The 21,933-nt window shown below is 41.7% G+C and overlaps 1 protein-coding gene across 2 annotated transcripts; it reads right to left on the bottom strand.

Moving 5' to 3' along the window:
* Positions 1–1,310: 1,310 nt before the first annotated feature.
* Positions 1,311–21,380, bottom strand: NADSYN1 (NAD synthetase 1). 2 transcript variants are annotated; one of them, XM_075094982.1, is made up of 21 exons: positions 21,246–21,380; positions 21,060–21,120; positions 20,480–20,596; positions 19,610–19,663; positions 19,129–19,218; positions 18,170–18,221; positions 17,344–17,432; positions 15,232–15,349; positions 13,439–13,570; positions 12,574–12,648; positions 12,275–12,399; positions 12,009–12,057; positions 11,246–11,348; positions 10,396–10,564; positions 9,909–10,044; positions 8,376–8,482; positions 7,460–7,591; positions 6,909–6,978; positions 5,990–6,118; positions 5,088–5,264; positions 1,311–2,211 (listed from the first exon to the last, which is right to left on the bottom strand). In XM_075094982.1, the coding sequence occupies exons 1-21, from the start codon at positions 21,328–21,330 to the stop codon at positions 2,140–2,142; spliced, it is 2,142 nt and encodes a 713-aa protein (XP_074951083.1). In that variant the 5' UTR covers positions 21,331–21,380; the 3' UTR covers positions 1,311–2,139. The 2 variants fall into 2 exon arrangements, with proteins under 2 accessions (XP_074951083.1, XP_074951084.1); XM_075094983.1 differs by having other exon boundaries at positions 1,311–2,193.
* Positions 21,381–21,933: the final 553 nt, after the last annotated feature.

The raw sequence follows: 21,933 nt of genomic DNA, 5'->3' as shown, positions 1-21,933 counted from the left end.
ATTCAGGACAGGAAAAGGAAAGTCGGGGTGGGCTGGTACAATCTGTATTCAACACTAGCAGGTGAAAAATAAAATGCGATTTGCACGCATGCAGTAAGTGCCATTGCTGAGGGAAAGGACACTTGTGTTTCTAAGTGCCTGGATATCCAGGGTAACCACAGTAACAGGGAGCACATATAACCATTGTATAATTTTTGCTATTATTTTTTATTTGAATGAAAGCAAATGTTTCCTTCTTTTCTCTTCTGTGATTGTCAGGAAAGAGTAACTTCAGGAAACAAAAAGAAGCAGTCTTCAAAAATACAATGGATTCCTGAGCTTCTGTTCAGAATTTATCCACCCCCTCTGGCTGTAACAGGAAGTGGAAGTGCCCAGCTGATGGTGAAGGCAGGCGAATCTCAGCTGGGGTTTCCCATCAGACAAGCAGCAACATCTACTAAGGTAAGCTAGCTCTGTATTTAAATAAATACCGTATAATAAACCCGCCAAGAACAATGCAGTGTCTTTACCTCCATATGAATCAACTCTGTCTTTCTGGATAGTGGAAAACAAATGTGGAGAACATGCCCTTTAGCAGGCATTTTCCATTAGCACAACATACAACAATTTTAACAGAAGGCTCACTTGGTCTAAGCTCCCCTGCTGTCGCAGTTATAGCATTGTTTGCCCAGCACCTCAGAAATACACTTCTAGTTTCCCCTATTAAAAGTGCACCTTTCAAATAAATTTTTTAAAAAAATGCAATGTTAATGGCCAAACATTAAATGAACTAGCAGTAGAAGGACGCGAGTGAAGGAACAAGCCTATCCTCGTACCTTTTTTATTGTTCCACAGCACTGGACACATTTAAAAGATCAGTGAAGTCATGAAGTTAAAATAACTTTCTGCCAACAGTAGGTGGAAGGTGGGTAACACATTAATTGAGCCCAAAGGAAGCTGGCTTTATACTTCATTCTGCAATATTCACTCCATTTCCAGATGTTTTACACCCAGCGAGCTTGATTCCAACAGTAAAGGCATTATGTGGGCAAGTCCAACCACTCACCGATTGCATGGTCAGCGATAACAGATCGTAGCTCCTGGACAAGCAGCACCAGAGCATATAGGAATAACAGCAGCAACACAGATCATAGAATCATAGAATGGTTTGGGTTGGAAGGGACCTTTAGAGGTCATCTAGTCCAACCCCCTGCAGTAGACAGGGACACGGATACCAAACTTGTCCACCCTATTCAGGACGCCACACACCAGAAGAAATACCTTATTTCAGGTACACCAAGTTACCCTTACACATCAAAAACACCAGGAGGGAAAAGACCATGCCAGCTTTATTAAAAATCCTTAAAATACAGCTGAGGATCTTGGAGATCAATAACAATTAAACAATCCCTGAACATCCTGATGAAGTAGGTATTACTCCTCTCTGAGAAAATTAAGTCAGAGATTTTAAAATTAATTGTCACAAGTTACACAACAAGTAGATGCAAAACAAGAAGCTGAGCTCTAATTTGGATCCCACTAGCAAGGAGATAACTCATCTGCTTCAAGTTAGACATGCTTCTAATACCTTGCTGAATTAGACCTTATGTGGCCTTTCAAAACACTGGACCAGTCTACACAGCCAATGCTAGATAAATAAGAAGCTACAAAATAGAGTAAAATAAGAGAGTCAATTAGCATTATAAAATTACAAGTTTATTGCAAAGTAAAATGAGTTTTTCCCCTCAACAGTACATGCCAGAACTGTTAAAATTTTATCCTTTCAGCTGACTGTTACTCAAAAATCATATCCAAATTATTAGAACCAAACTTAATACCTGTACGTGCATTCACTTTCACAGAAGACGACTGCTTTTGTTTGATTGATGGCTTATCCAAATATTTTCAATTAAAGGCAATTAACTCCAGTAGTTGAAGAAAATCTTTAATAAATGATTCCTTAGCCAAACTATGGTTTAAGTATATTGGGATCAAAACTGGGAGTCAATTAAAAAAAAAAAAAAGGACTTGATTACAACTAGCGTTTATGATGGTCACCTCAACAGCTGTTTGGGTCACCTCTGCTCATCACCACAGTACACTCCAGTTTTGAGCGTTCTCCTTCACAAATCTATTACCACAGTTACACAAGACAGCAAATCAGTCCATGTCTTCAGCTAGAGATATTCCTTCCTTTTTTTCTAGCTTGGACACCTGCAAGTTAAAAGGAAACTGTTTCAACAGTAAAAATAAGTTTGCATTTAATGTCTCCTGTCTTTTCAGACTTCCGTCACAAAACAGTGTAGAGCCCAGATTTATCAGGAACTGACAGCAGGGCACGCTCCAGGGGACAGCTGAGCTGAACAGGAAGTCAGCTGCAGTCAGAGAGAAGGTCACACTTTCTTCGCACCCGCCCCCTTAACCTCCCTGCGGGGCATGCTCCCATCAGTTCCTAGGTTTTTTTGTCAGTTTGGTGACTTCACTTGGCTGACTGAGGAGTGAGACAAGCACCAAAGCCATCTCAGAAGCCAGGGGAGACAGGAAGGGAGGCAAGACTGACCCTTTTGGTGACAGCTGTCAGATCAGATCAGGGCATAACCTGGAACCCTGCCCTTAACAGAAAGCCTAGAAGAATTAAAGCAAGCAGGGGAGATGCTTTTCGTGCACACACACAGTTTTATGAAACTGACCTTCACTGTTCTTACAACTTAAGAAAAGGAATTACCTTATATTAAGCTAAGCTGTTGTTAAGACTAACAATCTACATAGTTTCAGAAAGGATTCTACAAACTCATGGAGGATAGCCCAGGAGCACAAAGTAAACACAACATTCTGCATGTTATCTCTGACTCTGGAAATTTGTTTTTACATTCCTCAAATCTATGGGGATATATAGGAAGGGTTGTACTGTAAATTCCCTGTTCTTACATTCTTCCTTCAACATCTGCTACTGGTTGTGAAAGACATGCACAAAGATACTCAGGTTGATAAATCTTTTGGTTTGACCGCTAATCTTGCAGCCTGACTGGCAAGCACTGGAAAAAGCAGAAGACAGACTGCAGATACCTAATCCTTGGGGGGTAGGTGTGCCAGCTTTCTTCTGAGCTATGTCACAGGTCCTCCAAATTATGCCACCTATTAAAACCCCAATTAACATTCTGGCACCCAGAATTTGTTAAAGGTGCAAGCTCTGACCACATACCCTTTAGCTCAGATGTAACTCAAAGGCAGAAGCTACAGACAGTGATCCTGGAGTTCCTGGGGTTGCTCTAAACCACTGAAATTTCATCACTCAGGTGGAACCTTTCAGCTAGGTAGAGCTGAATGACATTAAGACTCCAAGGACAAATGTGGCAATTCCCAGCAAACTTCATGATCTCAACCTCCGCTTACCCCTGTTCCTTCTGCAGCAAATACAGAGGGGAATTTTGCACATAAAAGAGCGGATAATTAAATTGCCTTGACTACACATCCAAAGTGGAAAAGTACTTTCCACAAATCCAACAGATTTCTCTATCATTAGCACTCAAAACTATTTCCCTTCACAAATGAGCTCAAGCTGTAATAGGACTTTTCTACAGGAAAACCTGGCATTACCTAACTAAAGGTGTTTTCTGGCAGAACCATGTAATTTAGAGTTTATACTGTATTTTCAGAGTCTTGTTACTGTGCCAGAAAAACCTTAACTGCAGATTAAGTCCCAGGAGCATAATTAACAGTGACACATTGTCCTAGACAGTGATTCTCTTCAGAATTACAATTGTGCTGAATATGCACAGTAAGTGGAAACTCTTACAATATTCCCTTTCTTGTATAAGGCAGATTTGACTCACATTACTGCAAGCCATTATTTTGCAGTCTTGCAAAAAGCTACCCATGGCAATGAGTTTTCAGTTCAGGTTACTGCTGACCTTCACAGCTGGGGTTACTGTTGCCTACATGACAGATTCTTCCCCAAATTTGACTCCCAGTTTTCAGGAATAAATTTCAATGGCTAGTGCCCTTGCATAGCACAACTGCTATTACATACAAGTCTAGTTAAAGAGTGTAACAATATCCTGGAGCGTTAAAAGATCTTAATCACATTTACTGTAAGCATAAAATTATTACATTTTGGTCCAGACCCTACAAAAATATTTTAACCAACTCCCACTGAGGCCAAAATAACTTTTGTCCTGGACTTCAGCAGGCAAAGGTCCAAAACTATGGGGAAAAAAACCTGCCATAAAGACCTACAAAAAAGTGCTGCACGTGGTAGCTTTTATCCCAGGTTTTAAGGTAATAAAACACTATTACAGCATGTCTGGCATTTCACCGACGAGGGAATTAACGTTTTATTACATATATAAACATATTCTTAAAAGCAACTGAGGTGTAAAATCTCTGGCAGAAAAAAACTTCAAGGTGCTAAAATTCTTCAGCCCAGCACTTTTGCCATAAAAAAAAATGCATTAAAATAACACCGAAGGTGTGACTAAAAGCTACAAAGTTAAGCACAGTTCCAATAGTTGCCTGAGCCCCTCCACACCTCACAGCACTCACACTGAGCACTGTACCATTACTGTTGCTGTATTTGAGCAAACACGTAGCTGTGAGTCAACTGACTTGAGGTTCAAAGAAGGTTTTGTTGTAGAAGCAGGTGGGAAAAGCATTCACAATGAACTGCTGCCTCTTACTGGCTTTTCCCACTCAGATGTAGGTCAAGTCTTAATTCCTCAGTTAAAAAGATCCCTTCAGACAGGTCCTGAACTGAAACCGAAACACATAACCTTGTTCTCCACATTACCTCAAGACTTCATGAGTGTGGGTACACCTATCCGTTTCTGGGCTCAGCAGATATATTCTGTTTTTTCCTTCTTCTTGCTTTCCCAGCAATATAACAAGCTGTACTTCACAAAAAAAAAAAAAAACCAAACACCCCAGCCCACACTGAAATCTGAGAATTCTTAGCCTCACAGTTATGTGAAAAGAACAAATCAGAGTTATTTCTGTATTGAACTAGTATCCTAAATGCTAGCTGTCTTTTGCCAGAGATTCACTGGAACTGAGCTTGTCCCATTGCAAGAGCTTTAAATATATAAACCACACAAGAAGGAGAGGGCATTTACCTGTTCATCTATACACCTAAACTGCCAGGACCATGTGGTGTTGTAAAGGAAAGGCCTCAGGTCAAATCGGTTGTCATCCGGACTGTAGTTTTCAGCGTGGTAGGAAGGAGTGAGGGTGGTCATTTTATGTCTGTTAACTGAATACATCCTGAAGAAATGCTTAACCTTTGATGCCACCTGGTGTACAAAGAACATAGCTTTTAATCAGATGAGGATTCTTAGTATTTGAAAAATTTAGAGAACAACAGTATTTTGGAGACTATGTCCTAGGTTTACACACCCATTTTTTGCCATTAACATTTACACAAATTATCTACCACCACTAGCTTGAATCACTGTGGGTGACCCTACCTGGAAGAGGGGCATTTTCAGACACCACCTTGGTCTCTGCGCTTATCATTTACCAACACGGAAGTGCCTTGTAAGAAATCTAACAGTAAGCACTAGGCTCTGCAGTTTAGGTGACAACCTGAACTTTTTCCTTTATGCACAAGAAAGGAAGAACTATGTAAGAGCAAAGCAGACACCTCTTCACTGTAGCCAGTCTCTCAGAGCATGAGCCATTTTCTGTCTCAGAATACATAACCAAAGGCTTCAGGTGTAGTTGGCCATGTATATTTCAGACAGTAATTCTCCCCTGAAGGTATAGCTCTGAAGTAATTGTTTTCCAATTACCCAATTACTGTTCTAACAATTAGCAACACAGACAATGAGCTCCATTAATTTAAGAGATGCATACCAGTTTTTCCAGCATATTCTGCTACAGCTGTAGAGCAATCTCTAAACACAGAATAATTTAAGCTATCCCTTTCAGCTAAAGGGAACTCTACTCAACCCCTCTCCAAACATACTCTATTTTGGCAAAGACATTACATGATCTGATTTTTTTGGTTTTACATTACCTCTCTTGGAGTACAAATTTCCTTCCACATATTAAGCAGCTTACAGAACATACTGTATGGTCCAGCCTTTGCAATTTTTCTTAATTTGCCATAGATTGAGAGCTCTGCATATGTCATCCCCATATCTGCCTGAAATCACACACACAGAAAGTCACTGACAATCTTAACTATGCAGATTGTAACTAATGATTTCATGGAGCAATTACAATAACCCAGTTTAATCAAGGAAACACCAAAATGAAATTGCCAGTGATCAAAAAGACAAAGTGATAATATGAGCAGAAGAAAAAATTCTCTCTGAAATGGGAGATTTGAAATTCTTCCATTAATATATTTGATTTGGCCAGTGGAAACATTTGTTTCCTGAGAAATATGTGTTCGTTTTCCCTTCTAGGAGGGAATACATCAATAAGGTAAGGCCAAATTAAGAAAACCACTAATTCTAATTCAGCAACCCTTTGCTTTATCACAAAGAGTTTTACAGTATCCTACAAGTTAAATATCCAACAGCCCTCAGAGGCAGCTGTTAGGCTTACTGGTCCTCTCTTAGCCAAGGGGATAGCAAAGAGAAGGGGGGGGAAAAGAGGAAGGGTTTTGCCACCAGTCCTTTTAATAGCACCTGCCTGACTCTCTTTTGATATTAAGAAACTTTAAACCAAACTGAATTTCAGAACACCTGTCCCTCTAAGCGCCCAAAATATAAAATAATTCAAAACAAAAGTTAGTTTGCTGTTTTGGAAACTGTTGTCCGTGTAGTTAAGGCTGGTGTGGGATACTAATGCCTTGCCAGCAGCTTTAATATTGTTTACAACGTGCTTGTCAATAGCACTGATACGTACAGAAGGAAACGATAGTAATTGGGCAAAAAACAAATTTTGGGCTAAGGCTTACCAGAGCATTTAAAGTCACTGCCCATTACCTCATCAATTTGAGCCACTTGTCCATCCACCAGGGGCTCTAACTCTGCAGTGGGTGGAGCTGACATGATACTGTAAGAAGAAGGTAAACAGCAAAACATGAATTCTATCCAGTCTCATGAGTACTAATTATCAAACAGCCTGGTTTGTTAAAAACCAAATGCTTCATTCAAAACCTTTTCAGGGCATAAGCTGCTAAATGACTGGGTAACTCTAAAGAAGTGGTACCTACAAGCTGTTCCATCTTTAAAAGGCTATGCTTTATACCAAAAACATAAAGCACCTGGTTCAAACAGTTCCTTCAGTGGAGTTAACACCGCAAGTGCTTGCATACAGTAACCCCTAAGACTGGCACCATTTTCAGCCCCAGCCAGTTACATTGTGTAAGCGTAAACAATCATTTAAAAACAGAGGGATGTGCAAAAGGCTTTTCTTTATTAGCGTTTGCAATATTACTGTAGCTTAGCTCTGTTAGTAGAGAAAACCAAACTCTGAAGTCCACAATACGCTGCATACAAACACAGTTACCAAATAGCACTGTTTCACCACCCACCTTCTGAGCGCTGTGAGCTGAAAATTTTCAATGCAATATTGTATGAAGCTCTTCAGGTCAGCCTTGCTGATTCCACCGATGGGATTGATATCAGCACTTGAACAATCGTACTTCGTCAAGTAACCTCGGAGACTGCGCAAGAGCAGAAATTTGATATAGTAATAGCAAATAATGTAATATTAGTATAACAGATAATAGTCTATACTATACAAAATGTGTATGTCATAAAGACAGGGAGAAACAGGCTGCATATTGTTAACGTATTTATATGTAAGGGGCAAACAAGCGTTTGGCTGCAAAAGGGTTACCCTAAAGCCATGAAATTGCCAGGAGGAAGACAGTATTTTAAACACTTACAAAGCACTGCAAAACTGCCCATGCTAAGGCAATACATTTGATGTAAGACAACTAAAATATTCTCCTGACCAACTGAAAATATAAACCCCAAAACACCCGGAGAATCAGCAAACACTACTCTCCCAGCTTTTGAGGTTATCAATCTCACAGTCTTATGGCGATTGCTTTAATCTTCAAATAGTCAGCTCCGATAACTCCAGATTTTTAAAATCTATTGCTCAACTCAAAGCTCACAACTTAATTCCCAATACAGTAACTGAAAATACAACAAGTAACAGATTGTGAAGCTAATCCGGTAACTGCACAGGCAAGCTCTGCTGAAAACAGCTAAGGAAGAAACAGCATTTTATTGAAAAACTATGACAAGACTTTGGCTAAACTTCTGAAAAATACATAATTTTCCATTCAGGCCAGTTTAACTATTTTCATTAATTTCAGTGCATTCTTAGCTTGTTACCTCTTCTGAGTCATAATCCACACTGGGATTTGGTAGAGTTGCAAGGAAACGCAGTGACCTGTTCCCAGTTCACCCAGTTTTAGATTTCTAACTTTCACCAACCTTTCATCCACATTGGCTGATCCTAGCACCAGAAGTCCCCCTGGCATCCCACGAGTCCAGAGTGTCAGCTGAGCAAACAGGTAGGCAACGACCATTCTTATTCTAGCCTGCAAAACAAAATCATTTTTCTGAATCAACTCCTTAAATAAACCCATGAAGAACAAAACACAAGAGGGGCAAATGTTAATGCAAGATGGACAGTCTTGTGGAGAAAATGCTGAACGCACGTAGGAAACCCAGGTTAGGTATCCACTACTGCCACAGACTGTTATGACTGGGCAAGTTTATTCTACTCTGAATTGCAGAATGGGGAGTCATTGCCATTTTCTTCCTCCTACGAGCACTAATAAGGATCCATGAGGGGTGAAGTATGCAGATAAACCATCTGTCTAACACACCCTTTTATCGAGTACTAGGCCAAAGGGATTTACTTATATAAAATTTGAACAAAGTTCCCTTTGCTTCTGCCCCCATCCTGAAACTCTGCTTTTTCTAATGATGGTGGTAACACCAAACAGACCTGAAATTCAGCCTCCAGCTCTCGCTGCAATTGTGCGTGATGTTAGGGAAATCGCCGCCCTCCTCTGTGACTACAGCCTGTCCCATTGCCAAACAGCTGATAAAGGATTCACTGTTTGCTTCCAGACGAGACAGCTGGAGTTCTCCAGTAACAGCAAGGGAAAAGATCAAGTCCTCGGCTAACAAAAGCTATCAGACATGACAATCATCATTTACCCAGAATTAAAACAGAATTGCTGGTTATGTTGGAAGCTTTTAAGAATAGGCCAGAAAGAAATCTATCAAGACAACGAAAGGTACAACTGGAGCCAGGGACTAGAAGTCACTAGGCAGCTATGTTTTCTGTGATTCTGTACCATGTGTATAGCAGCAGCACCCAGGCACGGCACCAAGCTGTTCTGACGCAATGAAAATGCGTAACTGGAAATGTGTGTTTGAGCTGCATTTTAAGCCTGTTGAAGATTAAATACCTTCTGATGCAAAAAAAAAAAAATTATCTTCTACCTTCTAAAACTGAAGACATCTAGGATTTGGAATGGGTAAGCTTGACATCTCAAACAGAACCTTTTAAAGGCTGCTAACATTCACCAGAGGGAAGTCTAGTATACATCGGCAATATTTTTGAGTCTTGACCTGCCACAATCCAACTGGACTCAGACCTGTCTGTTAGAATACTGTGCTGCTCATTTTCCTGACCTGGGAACTGTTTGTGGAGATGCTTTTCTAAACACCAGTGCTATTCATGATACACGGCCAGGTACTATTTCCTCCTGACCAGGTTTTAAAAGTCACAAGCAGTAATTATCTCAGTCTTCTCCTGAGTTACATGGGATTATGGATTATTGCTGCAGACAAGTCTTTACTGGAAGGCCAGGAATCTTCAGGGACGCACCACAACAAGTTCAGGTTTTCACAGCAACGCAAAGGAAGGGCCCCTCTTGCTACTTCACCATTTTGTGCTTTTTCAAAAAAGACAACAAGGGTCTGACCTGATTCAGCCTACATGAAACACACCTGCACGTTCTGGAGTGCCAGGTTTTCTCTGTTGCTGCCTCCGTAGACAGAAAAACAGGGAGTTCGACCTGTCACCATGCTGAAAATTCCCACGATAGCTTTCACAGCCGCATCTATGTTCAGATTGATGTGATAGCTGAGAAGAATTAGAGCAGAAGTGACTCAACTTGCATATTCTGACTATATAAAATAGCATTAAAAAAAAGAAAAAAAAACCACCCGTACAATGATGTTCTAAGGCTGCTACCATCTCAGATCTGGTATGAAGAATGACACTCTCCAGAGTCCATTCCCAAATTCCCACGTCCTTCACCAAATGCAGCTAAGTTTGCCTCACATTTATACACTTAAATAATGTCTGGATTACTCCTACTTAACACATCTACTACTCCTCTCCCATTTTTTCCTGTTTTAGAGTTCGAAAACTTTAAAGTCTTTGCCAGAACATGATTTTTTTTTTTTTCCCCCAGCACTTCTCCATGTGTACCTGCCTATTTGCTCAGCCAGAAGTTTAGCCCTGTTGCACGTGTCCTGGGAGGAGTTCTCACTAGCCATATAGCAAGTGGTAAAGACACGCTTGCAAAATTCTCGAGGATCCTCAGGGACATAGGTTTCGTCATTCACAATCCTGCGCACATCAGCCAGCACATCTGCATCTGAGGATGAAGCAAAAGAAGTAGAAAAAGAGTGGAAATTGTTGTGCTCCTGCTATCCAGGATATGTGAGTATCTGGAATGTTTCTTGAATTCCAATTAAGCTTTACACAGCCCCTCGCAAATAAGGTGACTCCATCATCTAACTCGCCAAACATATATTCATATATCAAATAGAAGAATTACTGCTTTTGCTCCTAATTTTGAACATGGAAATACTCAATCCTTTTGCTCTGCACCTTAACGAAACTTCATTGAAAATACAATCCAATATGTACAAAGGCTTAGCTAAATGCATATGGTCTACTTAAAGCCAGTTTAAGAGTCTGAACCATGCCTAACCATGTTTTGTAGTGCTGAATTTAATAGGAGAATATTCCCATGATAAACTGAAATCCCAGAATTACAGCAGCCAATGTTTTGAACGATACGGTAGATAGAAACTAGTCTGAGTTCTACATCCAATTCTTAAACTCAAAATGAAACCTATTAAGCAAATTCATGGAACCTGAAATCTGGACACACATTTTTGCTGGAATTTCTGAAGAGATACAAAGGATTCTAGTAGAAGAACTGGGCAAGAGTCTACCATTAATGACCTCTTGCATCTATTGCACCGAGCTGATTTTAACCTGGCCTTAACTATTAGTAAGCACATCTAGCCTGACACACACGTCTACTTACTTCCATTCTTGACTGCCAGGCAAACCTGATGACACATAGAGTACACTATGCAAGCTGTAGCAGAGCTGTCAATTCCACCACTAAGAGGTAGGAGAAATCCTGCCTTGAAAATAGAGCAAGGAAGACATTCCAAATAGCAAAATTAGAAAAATATATGTTGTACCATTCAGAAACATACTCTCATAAAAGAATTGCACATGCATTGTTCAAGCCTGCTTGTATCCTATTGGGGAAAAACAAACAAAGAAAGAAACCAGACCCAGCAAACCCTCTTAAACTCTTATCAAATGGATAAGCAAACAAGTAGCCAGTGTAAACCCTTTGGCTAGGAAAACTTCCCGCATGCCTTTACCCTCTAGTAAGACAGAGGAGCGTTAAATTTTTCCTGAATATTTCACTGTTGAACTGAATTACTAGTTCACATCACTCTACTTATTTTACACATCTCCATCATGCCATTAAAATATCTTTCCTACTGGAAAAAACAGTGTTTCAAAGAAAAAGAAATTCCCTTTGTTAGGTAAGCTTGACTGTTGCTTTCAAAGAAAGCACGATTCCTAAGGAAAAGGTCTGAAGAGCATACTGAAGTCACACTCTGCACACAGATTTTAAGTCTGAATGTGCTACCAGTGAAAAACTCAAACCTTGCACCGTGGACTACCATCACTTTGCATTAACAGCAGCGTAGGACAGCAATGTGTACTGTCCCTACGGCACAGAAGACATGCATGCCAAGGCAAAGAACAAAACCAGTTGTTCTTACCTGTTTGCTGCGCCTTAAATAGTCCCAAAGCCAACATGCAGGACCGAGGCTGAAATTACAGAATATGCTTATTCCAAGAGGGTTATGGTATAAGACCTAAGCAAGTCAACATATTTACTGTGGTCTTCCAATGAGGTACTTTCTTTACTTAAATAAAAGTTTATCTCTTTTTAGTTAGTTTGAGGTTTGGGTTGGGATTTTGGGGGTTTTGTTTGTTTGTTTTATTCAGAATAATTTTCAAGCAACAGATTCAGTAAGTAGCTTACCTGATCTCCTCCTCAGGACTATGATGTCTCCACTGGATTGGCATACAAGTAGGTACAGCTACATCATCAGAACATGACAGAGCGAAATTCACTTTTACCCTGGGATACGGATTCACTTTACTTGCCTAAGCAATAATACAGAAAAATTGGGAAGACATCCATTTTAATGTAACATATACCTATAAAACATCAGATCTATAGAATACTGTGACAGCCGAGACACACAAATACTTCTTAAATTCAATAACTACTCAAACTTGGCAGAATTTACAAACATAACTTCCACAAAGAATTCTTACCGCTAAGTTACGAGATGAAATCTCTGCTCTGTAACTTCGAACATCCTCCAAGTCCAGAGTGGCAACCAGCACCTCCTGGGGAAAGGCTTTCAACATTAGATTGATTCTACTCAAACAGATAAAAAGCATTTGACAGGCGTGGACTACAAAAAATATCGGGGAAGAAGAATGCATGCCATTTTTTTCAATACAGATTTTTATGCTCGCTTCTCAAGTAGTTTCTGACGCAGCAGAATTACTTCCATTACAAAGTGAGCACAACCGACTCGCTTCACTGAGGACACCAGGACGCTCATAAACCACAACAAATCTCTAGCGTTTGTCAGATGGCTGAACAACAGGTTCACCATCAGTTGCAGCAAAGGTCAAGAGGAAAAGTCAAGAAGCATACTGGGGAAAAGAGATGAATTTGGTACATAATGTGAGGAAACCTACAGCTTTGATGACAAAACCACTGAGAAAAGGCTTTTTGAAGTAAAGCTCAACCTATGAAACCTACTGTCTACCAAACTGGGTCATAATCAGAACACCGCAATCCTTTGTCCTTTCGTGCTTATAAGGGAATATAAATTAACAGGGTCTCTCCTAAACACAGTGATTGCATATGCAAACATTTTCATGAGGTTCCTTCACTATGAAAGCTCCTCCTCGCTAGCAAAATCAAGAGAGCTACTGTAGATCAGGCCTGGGTAACTTAACTAGGAAAAACCTTGCATCTAGTCGAACAGCATAGTCAAAATAAGTATCTTTTGAGTCTAGAGACATGGGCCTACTATCTGCAATGTCTGGAATGTTTTGAGCATAAATGAAGCCATACTAATTTCAGCTGTAACTAGCAGTAGCAGCTGTAGGTTGAATATATTACCACATCATCGAGTGAAAACTGGGATCCTTGTGCAACTGTTTCTCCATTCATCGAAATCATGGCACAGCCATCATAATATAGGCGATCACCATCACAGCCTTTCTGGTTAGCTAGAATATATATTCCACCATTCTGGGAGGAAAACAAACATGCAGACAAAAAAAACACTTCTCAGAATATAGCACCTGACAGAATGTCAGAAGATTAAAAGTTACTTCCCATTCTTCTTATAATCTTTCTCTGTCTTTACATTGTGAATGATTTATGGCTGGGACTCTCTCTTGTCATTTGAAAAAGTACTTTGCACATGATATACACGACAGAAACAAATGATTATTTAAGTAAATGTAAGTAAATGAGCTCTCTCTCTTTCACACTGTTGGAAGACGGGAGTCCTCTGTTATTACCAAGAGGCATTCCCTTAGCCCAAATAGAGAGGACTGCACTTCTAAACTGAAATTCTAAGTTCAAATAGCGATTGAGAAAAGCAGGAAGATGGTGACAGAAGCTGTGTTTGGATATCTGAGGACAAAGCAGATACTGTTAAATATGATCAAACCATGTTAAATTACAATGACAAATCAGTTCTACAAATTAAACATTTTTCACAGCGTAATATATGTTCATTACATTGTATTTGTCCCCATCACTGTCAGACAGGATTACAGTCTAATAACTAAATGTCTTCTCTTTAAAGTAAGCAGAGCTTTCAAAGCAGAAAAATATATTTTAAGTAAGAAAATGACAGGTGAAAACACAAAGTCCGAGTTTAAACACTGATTTCTATTTCCCCTTCCTGATACCACTACCGATATTTCTCCTACTCAATGTTGCCATGTGAACGAAAATTGGGAAAGAAACTGTCATTTTAAGGAAATGAAAGAGACTTTTGGATGGTTTTCTATGTGCCAGGAAAATAGTCGCCTCTGTTGACTGAATTACATGCTGGTGATGAGCTGTCAATTCCATGCATAATGCATATAGGGGAAGACTGTTTAGGCACAGATAACTACAGGGAGCAACTGCAGCCACCAGATGTTTGTCCTTTATGCAGAACATGCATTCAACAATACCCTTTCAAGCTGGTTATTCTCTGTACACAGTGGATTCAACATTTCATACTTCCAATTACTGAAAGTCAGTTACTCTGAATAACTATTTCCTATCCATTACGTAAGTGCGGTATTTTTTTTCTTCAGCGTTTAATGGAATTAAGATTGAGGACATCAAATACATTTTTGGAGCAGAATTCTCCAGAGCTGGGAGTTATCAAACTGTTTCAAGGTATTCTGACTCTTCTTTACAGATGTGCGTGAAAGTAAGGTTCTGTAGCTGGCATGCAGGGCAGAACTACGTGCTCTCACGCGAAGTTTCTTTGCGGAGTTCCCCCCGCACACACGGGTAGGTTCATATCTCCCCTATTTCCATGCAAATACCAAATGGCCTCTTTTCTAGTCCACCGCTGCACAGACTAGACAGAGCTGACCTCCAATCAAACAGCCTCTGGCATTTGGGGTCACAGAGGTGGAAGCAAGTTACAGTGCGTCACATTAGAGCACAATATATAGCAGGGCGCCCCAAAGTACAGTCCCCCGGCCGGAGAGCTCTTCCCCTAGAGCTGATTCAATCAGGGAAGGTAATTACAGGTAAGAAAACAAGAAACTAACAACAAGGTCTGTCAAGGTCCCCACGCTCATACAGGAAGAAAACACTACATCCTCTCACAGGAGAGGAGGCTGTTCTGAAAAAATGAGGTGCATAAGCAAAAAGAATTCATTCTTTTAAGTGTATACCTTTGCTGTGGCAGAGTTCACCAAATCCACCCGGGTGTGAGCCTTGCGCAGCACATGGTGACTCCCTGAAGAGTTAGTGAAAATTTCCACACCATCAAGCCCCATTTCAATATGAGGGCTGTCAAAGCAAAAGGCAGGAAAAAAAAATATCAGCCGGCAGTACTGTGCTGTGAATACTGCAGGTATCATTTAAAACCACCAACAAATAAAAACATCGGCATCATTGCCAGTTTTCTGCATGTCTTAGCTCAAACAAAGATCAGACTCTCAAAAATATCTGGTTTTCTTGCCTTGCCCGGCTCTTCTTCTTAGTAAATCCAAAAGTATAAACAGAACCATAAGACAACTCTCACTGTTTTTTTTTTCTTTTTCCAATGTCAAAAGGGAGAAATACTTTAAAAAAATCATATCTTTGCCTGTAACATACCCTGTAACGTACCATACCCTGTAACATACCATACCTTCTGCAGTTATAAGGAAATGAAAGTCTGGGAGATGTGGAAAAACATCAGGAATATCAGGAACATTTTGATTATTTTCTGTTAACTGCAACAGCTTTCACGCAACCATATCTCTGTCCCCACCTCGCATCGGACCTTTGTTCTTTGGGAGGAACTTTAAATTGTAACAGGAACAAAAATAGTAACAGGACATATCACTTAAGGGCACTAGGCTTTACTTCCTCTTAGTGACCTTCTGTTCTTTTCTTCTGCATTGTCTTTATGCATTGTGTGATGCTGGTTAAAAAATAAAGCGAAGGATTAAGCTAAGAGCTAAACAGAAAAAAGTGATACATCTCAAAGTGATGTTGCTCATAAGCCTATGCTGTGGCTCGTCAAGTGTGAGAGACATCAATTTGTCTGTTCACTGGAATGCTCTGGAGAAGTTCAAAGCCAAATACAAAAAGAATAAAGTAAATAGAAGACCTACTGGTACTATCAAATTTTTGAGACTACGCATAGTAAGTGGGGATAATATGGGCTTATAATTAATCATAGATTTAATAATAAAATTGTTAAGGTTGGAAAAGACCCTTAAGATCATCGAGTCCAATCATTAACCTATCACTGCGAAGTCCACCACTAAACCGTATCCTCAAGCACCACATCTACCCTTCTTTTAAATACCTCCAGGGGTGGAGACTCCACCACCTCCCTGGGCAGCCTGGTCCAACGTTTGACAACTCTTTCAGTGAAGAAGCTTTTTCTAATCTCCAGCCTAAACTTCCCCTGGTGCAGATGGAGGCCGTTTCCTCTCATCCTATCGCTTGTTACTAGGGTAAAGAGGCCAACCCCCACCTCACCACAACCTTCTTCCAGGCGGTTGCAGAGAACGATAAGGTCTCCCCTCAGCCCCCTCTTCTCCAGGCTAAACACCCCCAGCTCCCTCAGCCGCTCCTCATCAGACTTGCTCTCCAGACCCTTCCCCAGCTCCGTTGCCCTTCTCTGGACACGCTCCAGCACCTCAAGGTCCTTCATGTCCTGAGGGGCCCAAAACTGAACACAGGATTCAAGGTGGGGCCTCACCAGTGCTGAGCACAGGGACACGATCCCTGCCCTGCTGCTGCTGGCCACACCAGTGCTGACACAAGCCAGGATGCTGGTGGCCTCCTTGGCTACCCGGGCACATGCTGGCTCATGCTCAGTCGGCTGTCAACCAGCACCCCCAGGTCCTTTTCCTCCAGGCACAAATTGATAGAAAATGACTGTCACTTTGACCCCAGATCAAGTTACAGAGCTGGATCCCAAGAGGGCATTTCAACCTCAGGTTAAACTAAAAGCTGAACAATATCTGGAACGGGGGCCCCGTAGTTATCTGGCATTTGTTTCCTCAGGTTGCAACATTCATTGTGCTTCTTTTCTCTAGATCTCTCCTACCTTCCCTTTCAAATGAGTTTAGCTTAACCACCTAAAACTTCTTTTGCCATCCTGCATCTAGCCTAGTGAAATCTTTCCCATAAGGTATTTATTGCTTTTTATTATATTTGAGCCTACTGGCACTTTCTGAAAAATATACTACAGAGAAGAATAATAAGCAGATTTTTTCAAACATGTATTTCAGGCAGGTCCAGGGTATGTTTTAGTTTACTTTTAATTTCTTCTTCTCCTTTACCTGTTTGGTGCCCAAAGTTCTTCACATATTTCCGCCCCTAGGCAGGTATCTTTGGTTGCTAGCACTGCATCCCCAAAAGGAACAGTTTCCTGAGAAAAACCAAGAACATCCCTACACACATGTAATGGAAGCATCTACTCAATTCAACAAGTTAACTAGAAATCTGAAAAAAAAAAAAGCCAGACCAAACGAATACTCACTTACATGAAACGAGTGACACAGTATCAATCACATCACACCTTGCTTCATTTTATACCAAGTGTAAGTTAAAAAAAAAAGCTCTAAACTGCAAACGTCTGGGTTGTACTGAAATTTCGTATTGAAATTTCAGTAGTATTCAGATCCAGTGCTTTGCCTCAGGACAGGACAACCAAACAATCTACAAACCAGAGACTGTCTTTTGCTTGGAATCATGTTCATGCTTTAGCAGGAAATAACCTTAAGTTTTAGACCCTTCTGAATCAAGGAGGTTACATTTTTTATTTTTTTACCTCAAAACACATACTCATTTCTAATCTCAAGCACAGGTAAACTCAGTACCAGAACGGTGTAAACAAGACTATCTTCAAGGTCCTGTATACATAAATAACTGAGGCAAATTTAAAATTTACTTGGTTTGCTGCCAAATACTAACATAACCAAGGCTAAATTACACTCTCATTTAATGTAACTGAGAACTATCACTGAAACCTATGAATTTGCAATGTAGCTGACAGCAGAATTTGGTGTACCATGGTTTTATGTCATGAATTCTATTCATTTAAATTGCTGAGTCTGGAAGATGCTAAAGGTAAAAAGAAAAGAAAAAGATTCTTTACAAACTTACCTGTCCAGTGACTTCCTGAATTATCCTGGGTAGGAAATATTCCTCTACGTGCCTAAAGCAGGTTTATAGGTTGTAAATACATCGTTATGCAAATCAAAGCACAAAAACTGATTCTAATCTCCGCATTCTGTCACCTTCTAACATGCATTAAAGAAATTGCACTTCAGTTGTACAGAGCTGCGCATGTTAAAGAAAGGACCTTCATACTTTCTGTGAAATTAATCAGAAATGTTACGATTAGGGACTCACAACATCCCACTTTGCTTCAGCAATGCATGGTAAACAGTGCTCCATCCTAGAGATAAACTAGACCTAACAAAGAACACACCGTGCAATGCAAATACCGAATAAAAGTTTCTCTTTTTGCAGTGTTACTACAGGACTAACTCAGCACTCCTCTGGAATTGGCTGGGGTTAAGAGGACAGATGCTCAGGGGCTCTCTCAGAAATACTTTACTGAGACCATCAAGTTACAACCACCCTCTGACTACAGCATGAGTGCATAGCATCAGACATGAGCATCAAGTGTATTTTGCAGCATCGTAAGGTACGGAGCTTTCATCCGCTGCCGTCGTTAAAATTCTGCCAGAGCTCATCCACTTCACATTGTTTTCCAGATTAGTATTGAAGGGGATGCAGCAACCCAGCAGATAAACACAGGCTCTTCCAATCCTGAACTGCGTAGAGGTAGAAAGTAGACACAAGGAAAATGACACTACTACACTGCTTGCAGGATCATTCAGCCACGCTTTTCCTTCCAGCTCAGCAATTCCGAGTTTGATTGTACTTAATAAGCTTTCTAACCAAGCTTCAATTACGTAGCTTAGCTGACTCTGTCTGGCTGCTCACCCTGTAGCAGCACTGATGGATCCAATGGCTATACAGATTTTAATCCCTCTGCTGCAGCTGCAAACGGCAAGCTGTGTTTCTGAACAAACTTTTAATGGTAGCCAGCCTACCTTGGTTTGTTCCACGGGGTAAACCATCGAAGTTCCCTGTAGTTTCCTGCATTTGCCAATGATATTTTTGGTCTGATCAGAAGAATTTTTCTTAAAATATAAAACAAAACAGAAAGGGTGAGTTAAGACCTGATATACAGTCAGACAAGGCTAAATAAGAACACTGCTTAATGCCAACTCTTTTTTTTCTATTATGATGTACATTAAACAACAACTACATACAACAATTTTGAAAGCTTCTGTTTGCAGACTTTAGGGTTTTTTCCTGGAGTCTTTCAGAAAGCAGTGGAAATTTAGTGTCTGCAAATTCAGGAAGGAAAAAGAGATAACAGAAAACCTTAGTTGTCTCCCTAAGGTTTAGCAGAAAGGAAGACAACTCCATTGCTCTACACAGCACTGAAGAATCTTTCTTGAACGCCAAACAGGTCTCTGAAAGGACACACTAATGTATTTCTCACAAGATACATAAAGAAGTACTTACTTATTTAAAAAGATCACTCGACAATTGTAGCGCACGTTTCTGTGCAGAACAGGCCTGTGAAAATACGAAGCAGAGTTACCAGTGGCCAAGCTCATTAGATGAAACAAAAAAAGCTACAGAATCCATGTCGCTACACACAAAAAAAACCATTTTTAAGACAACGCTGCTACGCTGTACCACTAAAAGGAATTAAACAAAACAAGATAATCAAGTTTTAGCTTCTAATTTTTCAATTCAAATAGTTGTTTGCAAAAACCAGAATTCCTGACCATTCTGTCAGTCTCAGATACATCAACTACTGCCAGATTGCTGACATGCCTCAGAAACACAAGCAGAGCAGAAGAACCCCTCTGGCTGGGTTAACTCATTTAATCAGACCTGGCTCCCTGTGATACCACCAGGCTAGTTCAAAACAAAGCTAGCTTTACACGCCTGTATCAGTACTAAAACAAGTAGTCATACACATATGTTGCTTGTAAGGATGTCTGCCACACAAAGCAAGTGACATCAGCCCTGACATTCCTGAAAGAGAGTCAATTTATAAAGCCCTTTGCATTACACATAATTCAAAGCCTTACCCAAAAGCTTGGCCACAGCAATAGGGCCCAGCCATTAAGTTTCCCAATAAGTAACTGTAATTACCCTATTTCTCTTTTGAAGGGCTCAGCCACCAGAAATCTTGGAAAGGATTCTCTTTCAGGAAGTGTTTTGCATGTTGCGCTCCTAGTCACGGAATTAAAAGGGAAAGCAGCGCAGTTCTGGAGGTGTGTTTAAAGGCTTGGCGCGGAGCCCTCGCTATCCAGACACACAGCAGAGGCAGCATTCCCTAAAGACCTACCCCTTTATCATGCGTACGCAAAACAAACTTACATTCCCACATCACAGATAATATCTTGAGTAGCTGGAGACTCCAAAAGCTTCGCCAGAACTTGAAACGAATGCAAGATTGTGTCAGATTCATAATAGTGATCCGAGCAGCCGTAACCACTGCATATAAAAACATAAGCAACAAAAAATTCAGCCAAATCGGGAGCAGAGCCGAGGGACCAGAACTACTTTGGACTAGGAACATCTCATCCACACAGGCGATTTCGGAGGAACGTGCAGAAGCAGCGCTCTCAACATCACCGCTACCGGCAGCGCTGGAAACTCCGCGGTACTGCTGGGTTTTTCCCTTCCAGCGCAGCAGCCTGGGCCTAGGCAGAGTTCAAAGCGCTACGGTTTCTGTGACAGAATACTCGCTAAAATAGGTCAAAAATTATCGGTACCGGTCACGTCTGCAAGACAAGAGAACCGACCTTGTGCTTGCAAGGACAGTGCTCTTCGCGCTGGCAGCCGCACGCTTCAAGCGACGCCTCGGGCACCGAGTACTACACGGCTGATCTTCTGACTGACTTTTCAGGAATTAATCGGGAACGTACCAAAGCCAGAACCAACAAAGCGTTCTTACCAGATTTCGAGCTCTGGACCAAGCCGGTACCGAGCACCTCGGCTTCTGGCGATGTCAATACCTGGAAGAGGGGATGGATTAAGGACCTTCCGGAGGCCCGGGCCCGGGCTGTGGGGAACGGGGACGGCCCTGGCTGCGGGAGGAAGGGCGCGGAGGGAGGGAAGGAGGTGCCGCCGCCCCACTCACTTCTGGAAATCCTCTCCAGGTTCCCTTCGAAGTCCAGGGCCCACTGGTTGAGGGCGCAGGCGGCCACCCTCACCGACCTGCCCATGGCGGCCCCGCCGCCCTCCCCGCCGCTTCCGGGGCGGCGCCGGGCCGCTCCCCCGGGGCAGCGGGCCCGCCTCCGCCCGGCGGGGCTCTCCGCAGCCGTGTGTGCCCGGAGCGGGAACGCATCTCAGCCCCCTCTTTTTTGTTTTTCCTTTAACCTTTCAGCTTCTAAGAGGTGTGCCTCATAGCGCGTTCAGAATGCGAGTACTGAAGATAGCGGGATCCCCTTTTGCGCGTTGTTCACGTTTTAGCATCACCAAAGCAGCCTTCGGGGTGCAAAACCCGGAGTAGCGGGTCTCTTCAGAGCCCCATCTCCTCTCCCGCGCCCCTCACGTGTTTGGCTGCCGTGAGACCCTCGGCTTATCCAGCACTACGCCGTCTCCTGGCACGCCAGTTCTCTTTCCCGCAAAACCTTTGCTCTTTTTAGGGATCCTTCCCAAGGCTTCCACCACCTGGGGCGTGCCCGCCTTGTGGCCCGTCTCACAGGGGTAGCCGCACGCGCCGCCTTCCCACCGCAATTAAAACCACGGAGAACCGCGCCTGGGACCTAGCGGGCTCCCGCCGCCGCACCGGGGAGATCCCGCCCCCCGCCGCCGCCGCCGCCGCC

Source organism: Phalacrocorax aristotelis, chromosome 5 (genome assembly GCF_949628215.1).
Source record: "Phalacrocorax aristotelis chromosome 5, bGulAri2.1, whole genome shotgun sequence".
Lineage (NCBI taxonomy): Eukaryota > Metazoa > Chordata > Aves > Suliformes > Phalacrocoracidae > Phalacrocorax > Phalacrocorax aristotelis.
The sequence above is the reverse complement of the archived record's forward strand: the minus strand, read 5'-3'. Positions and strand labels throughout refer to the sequence as shown.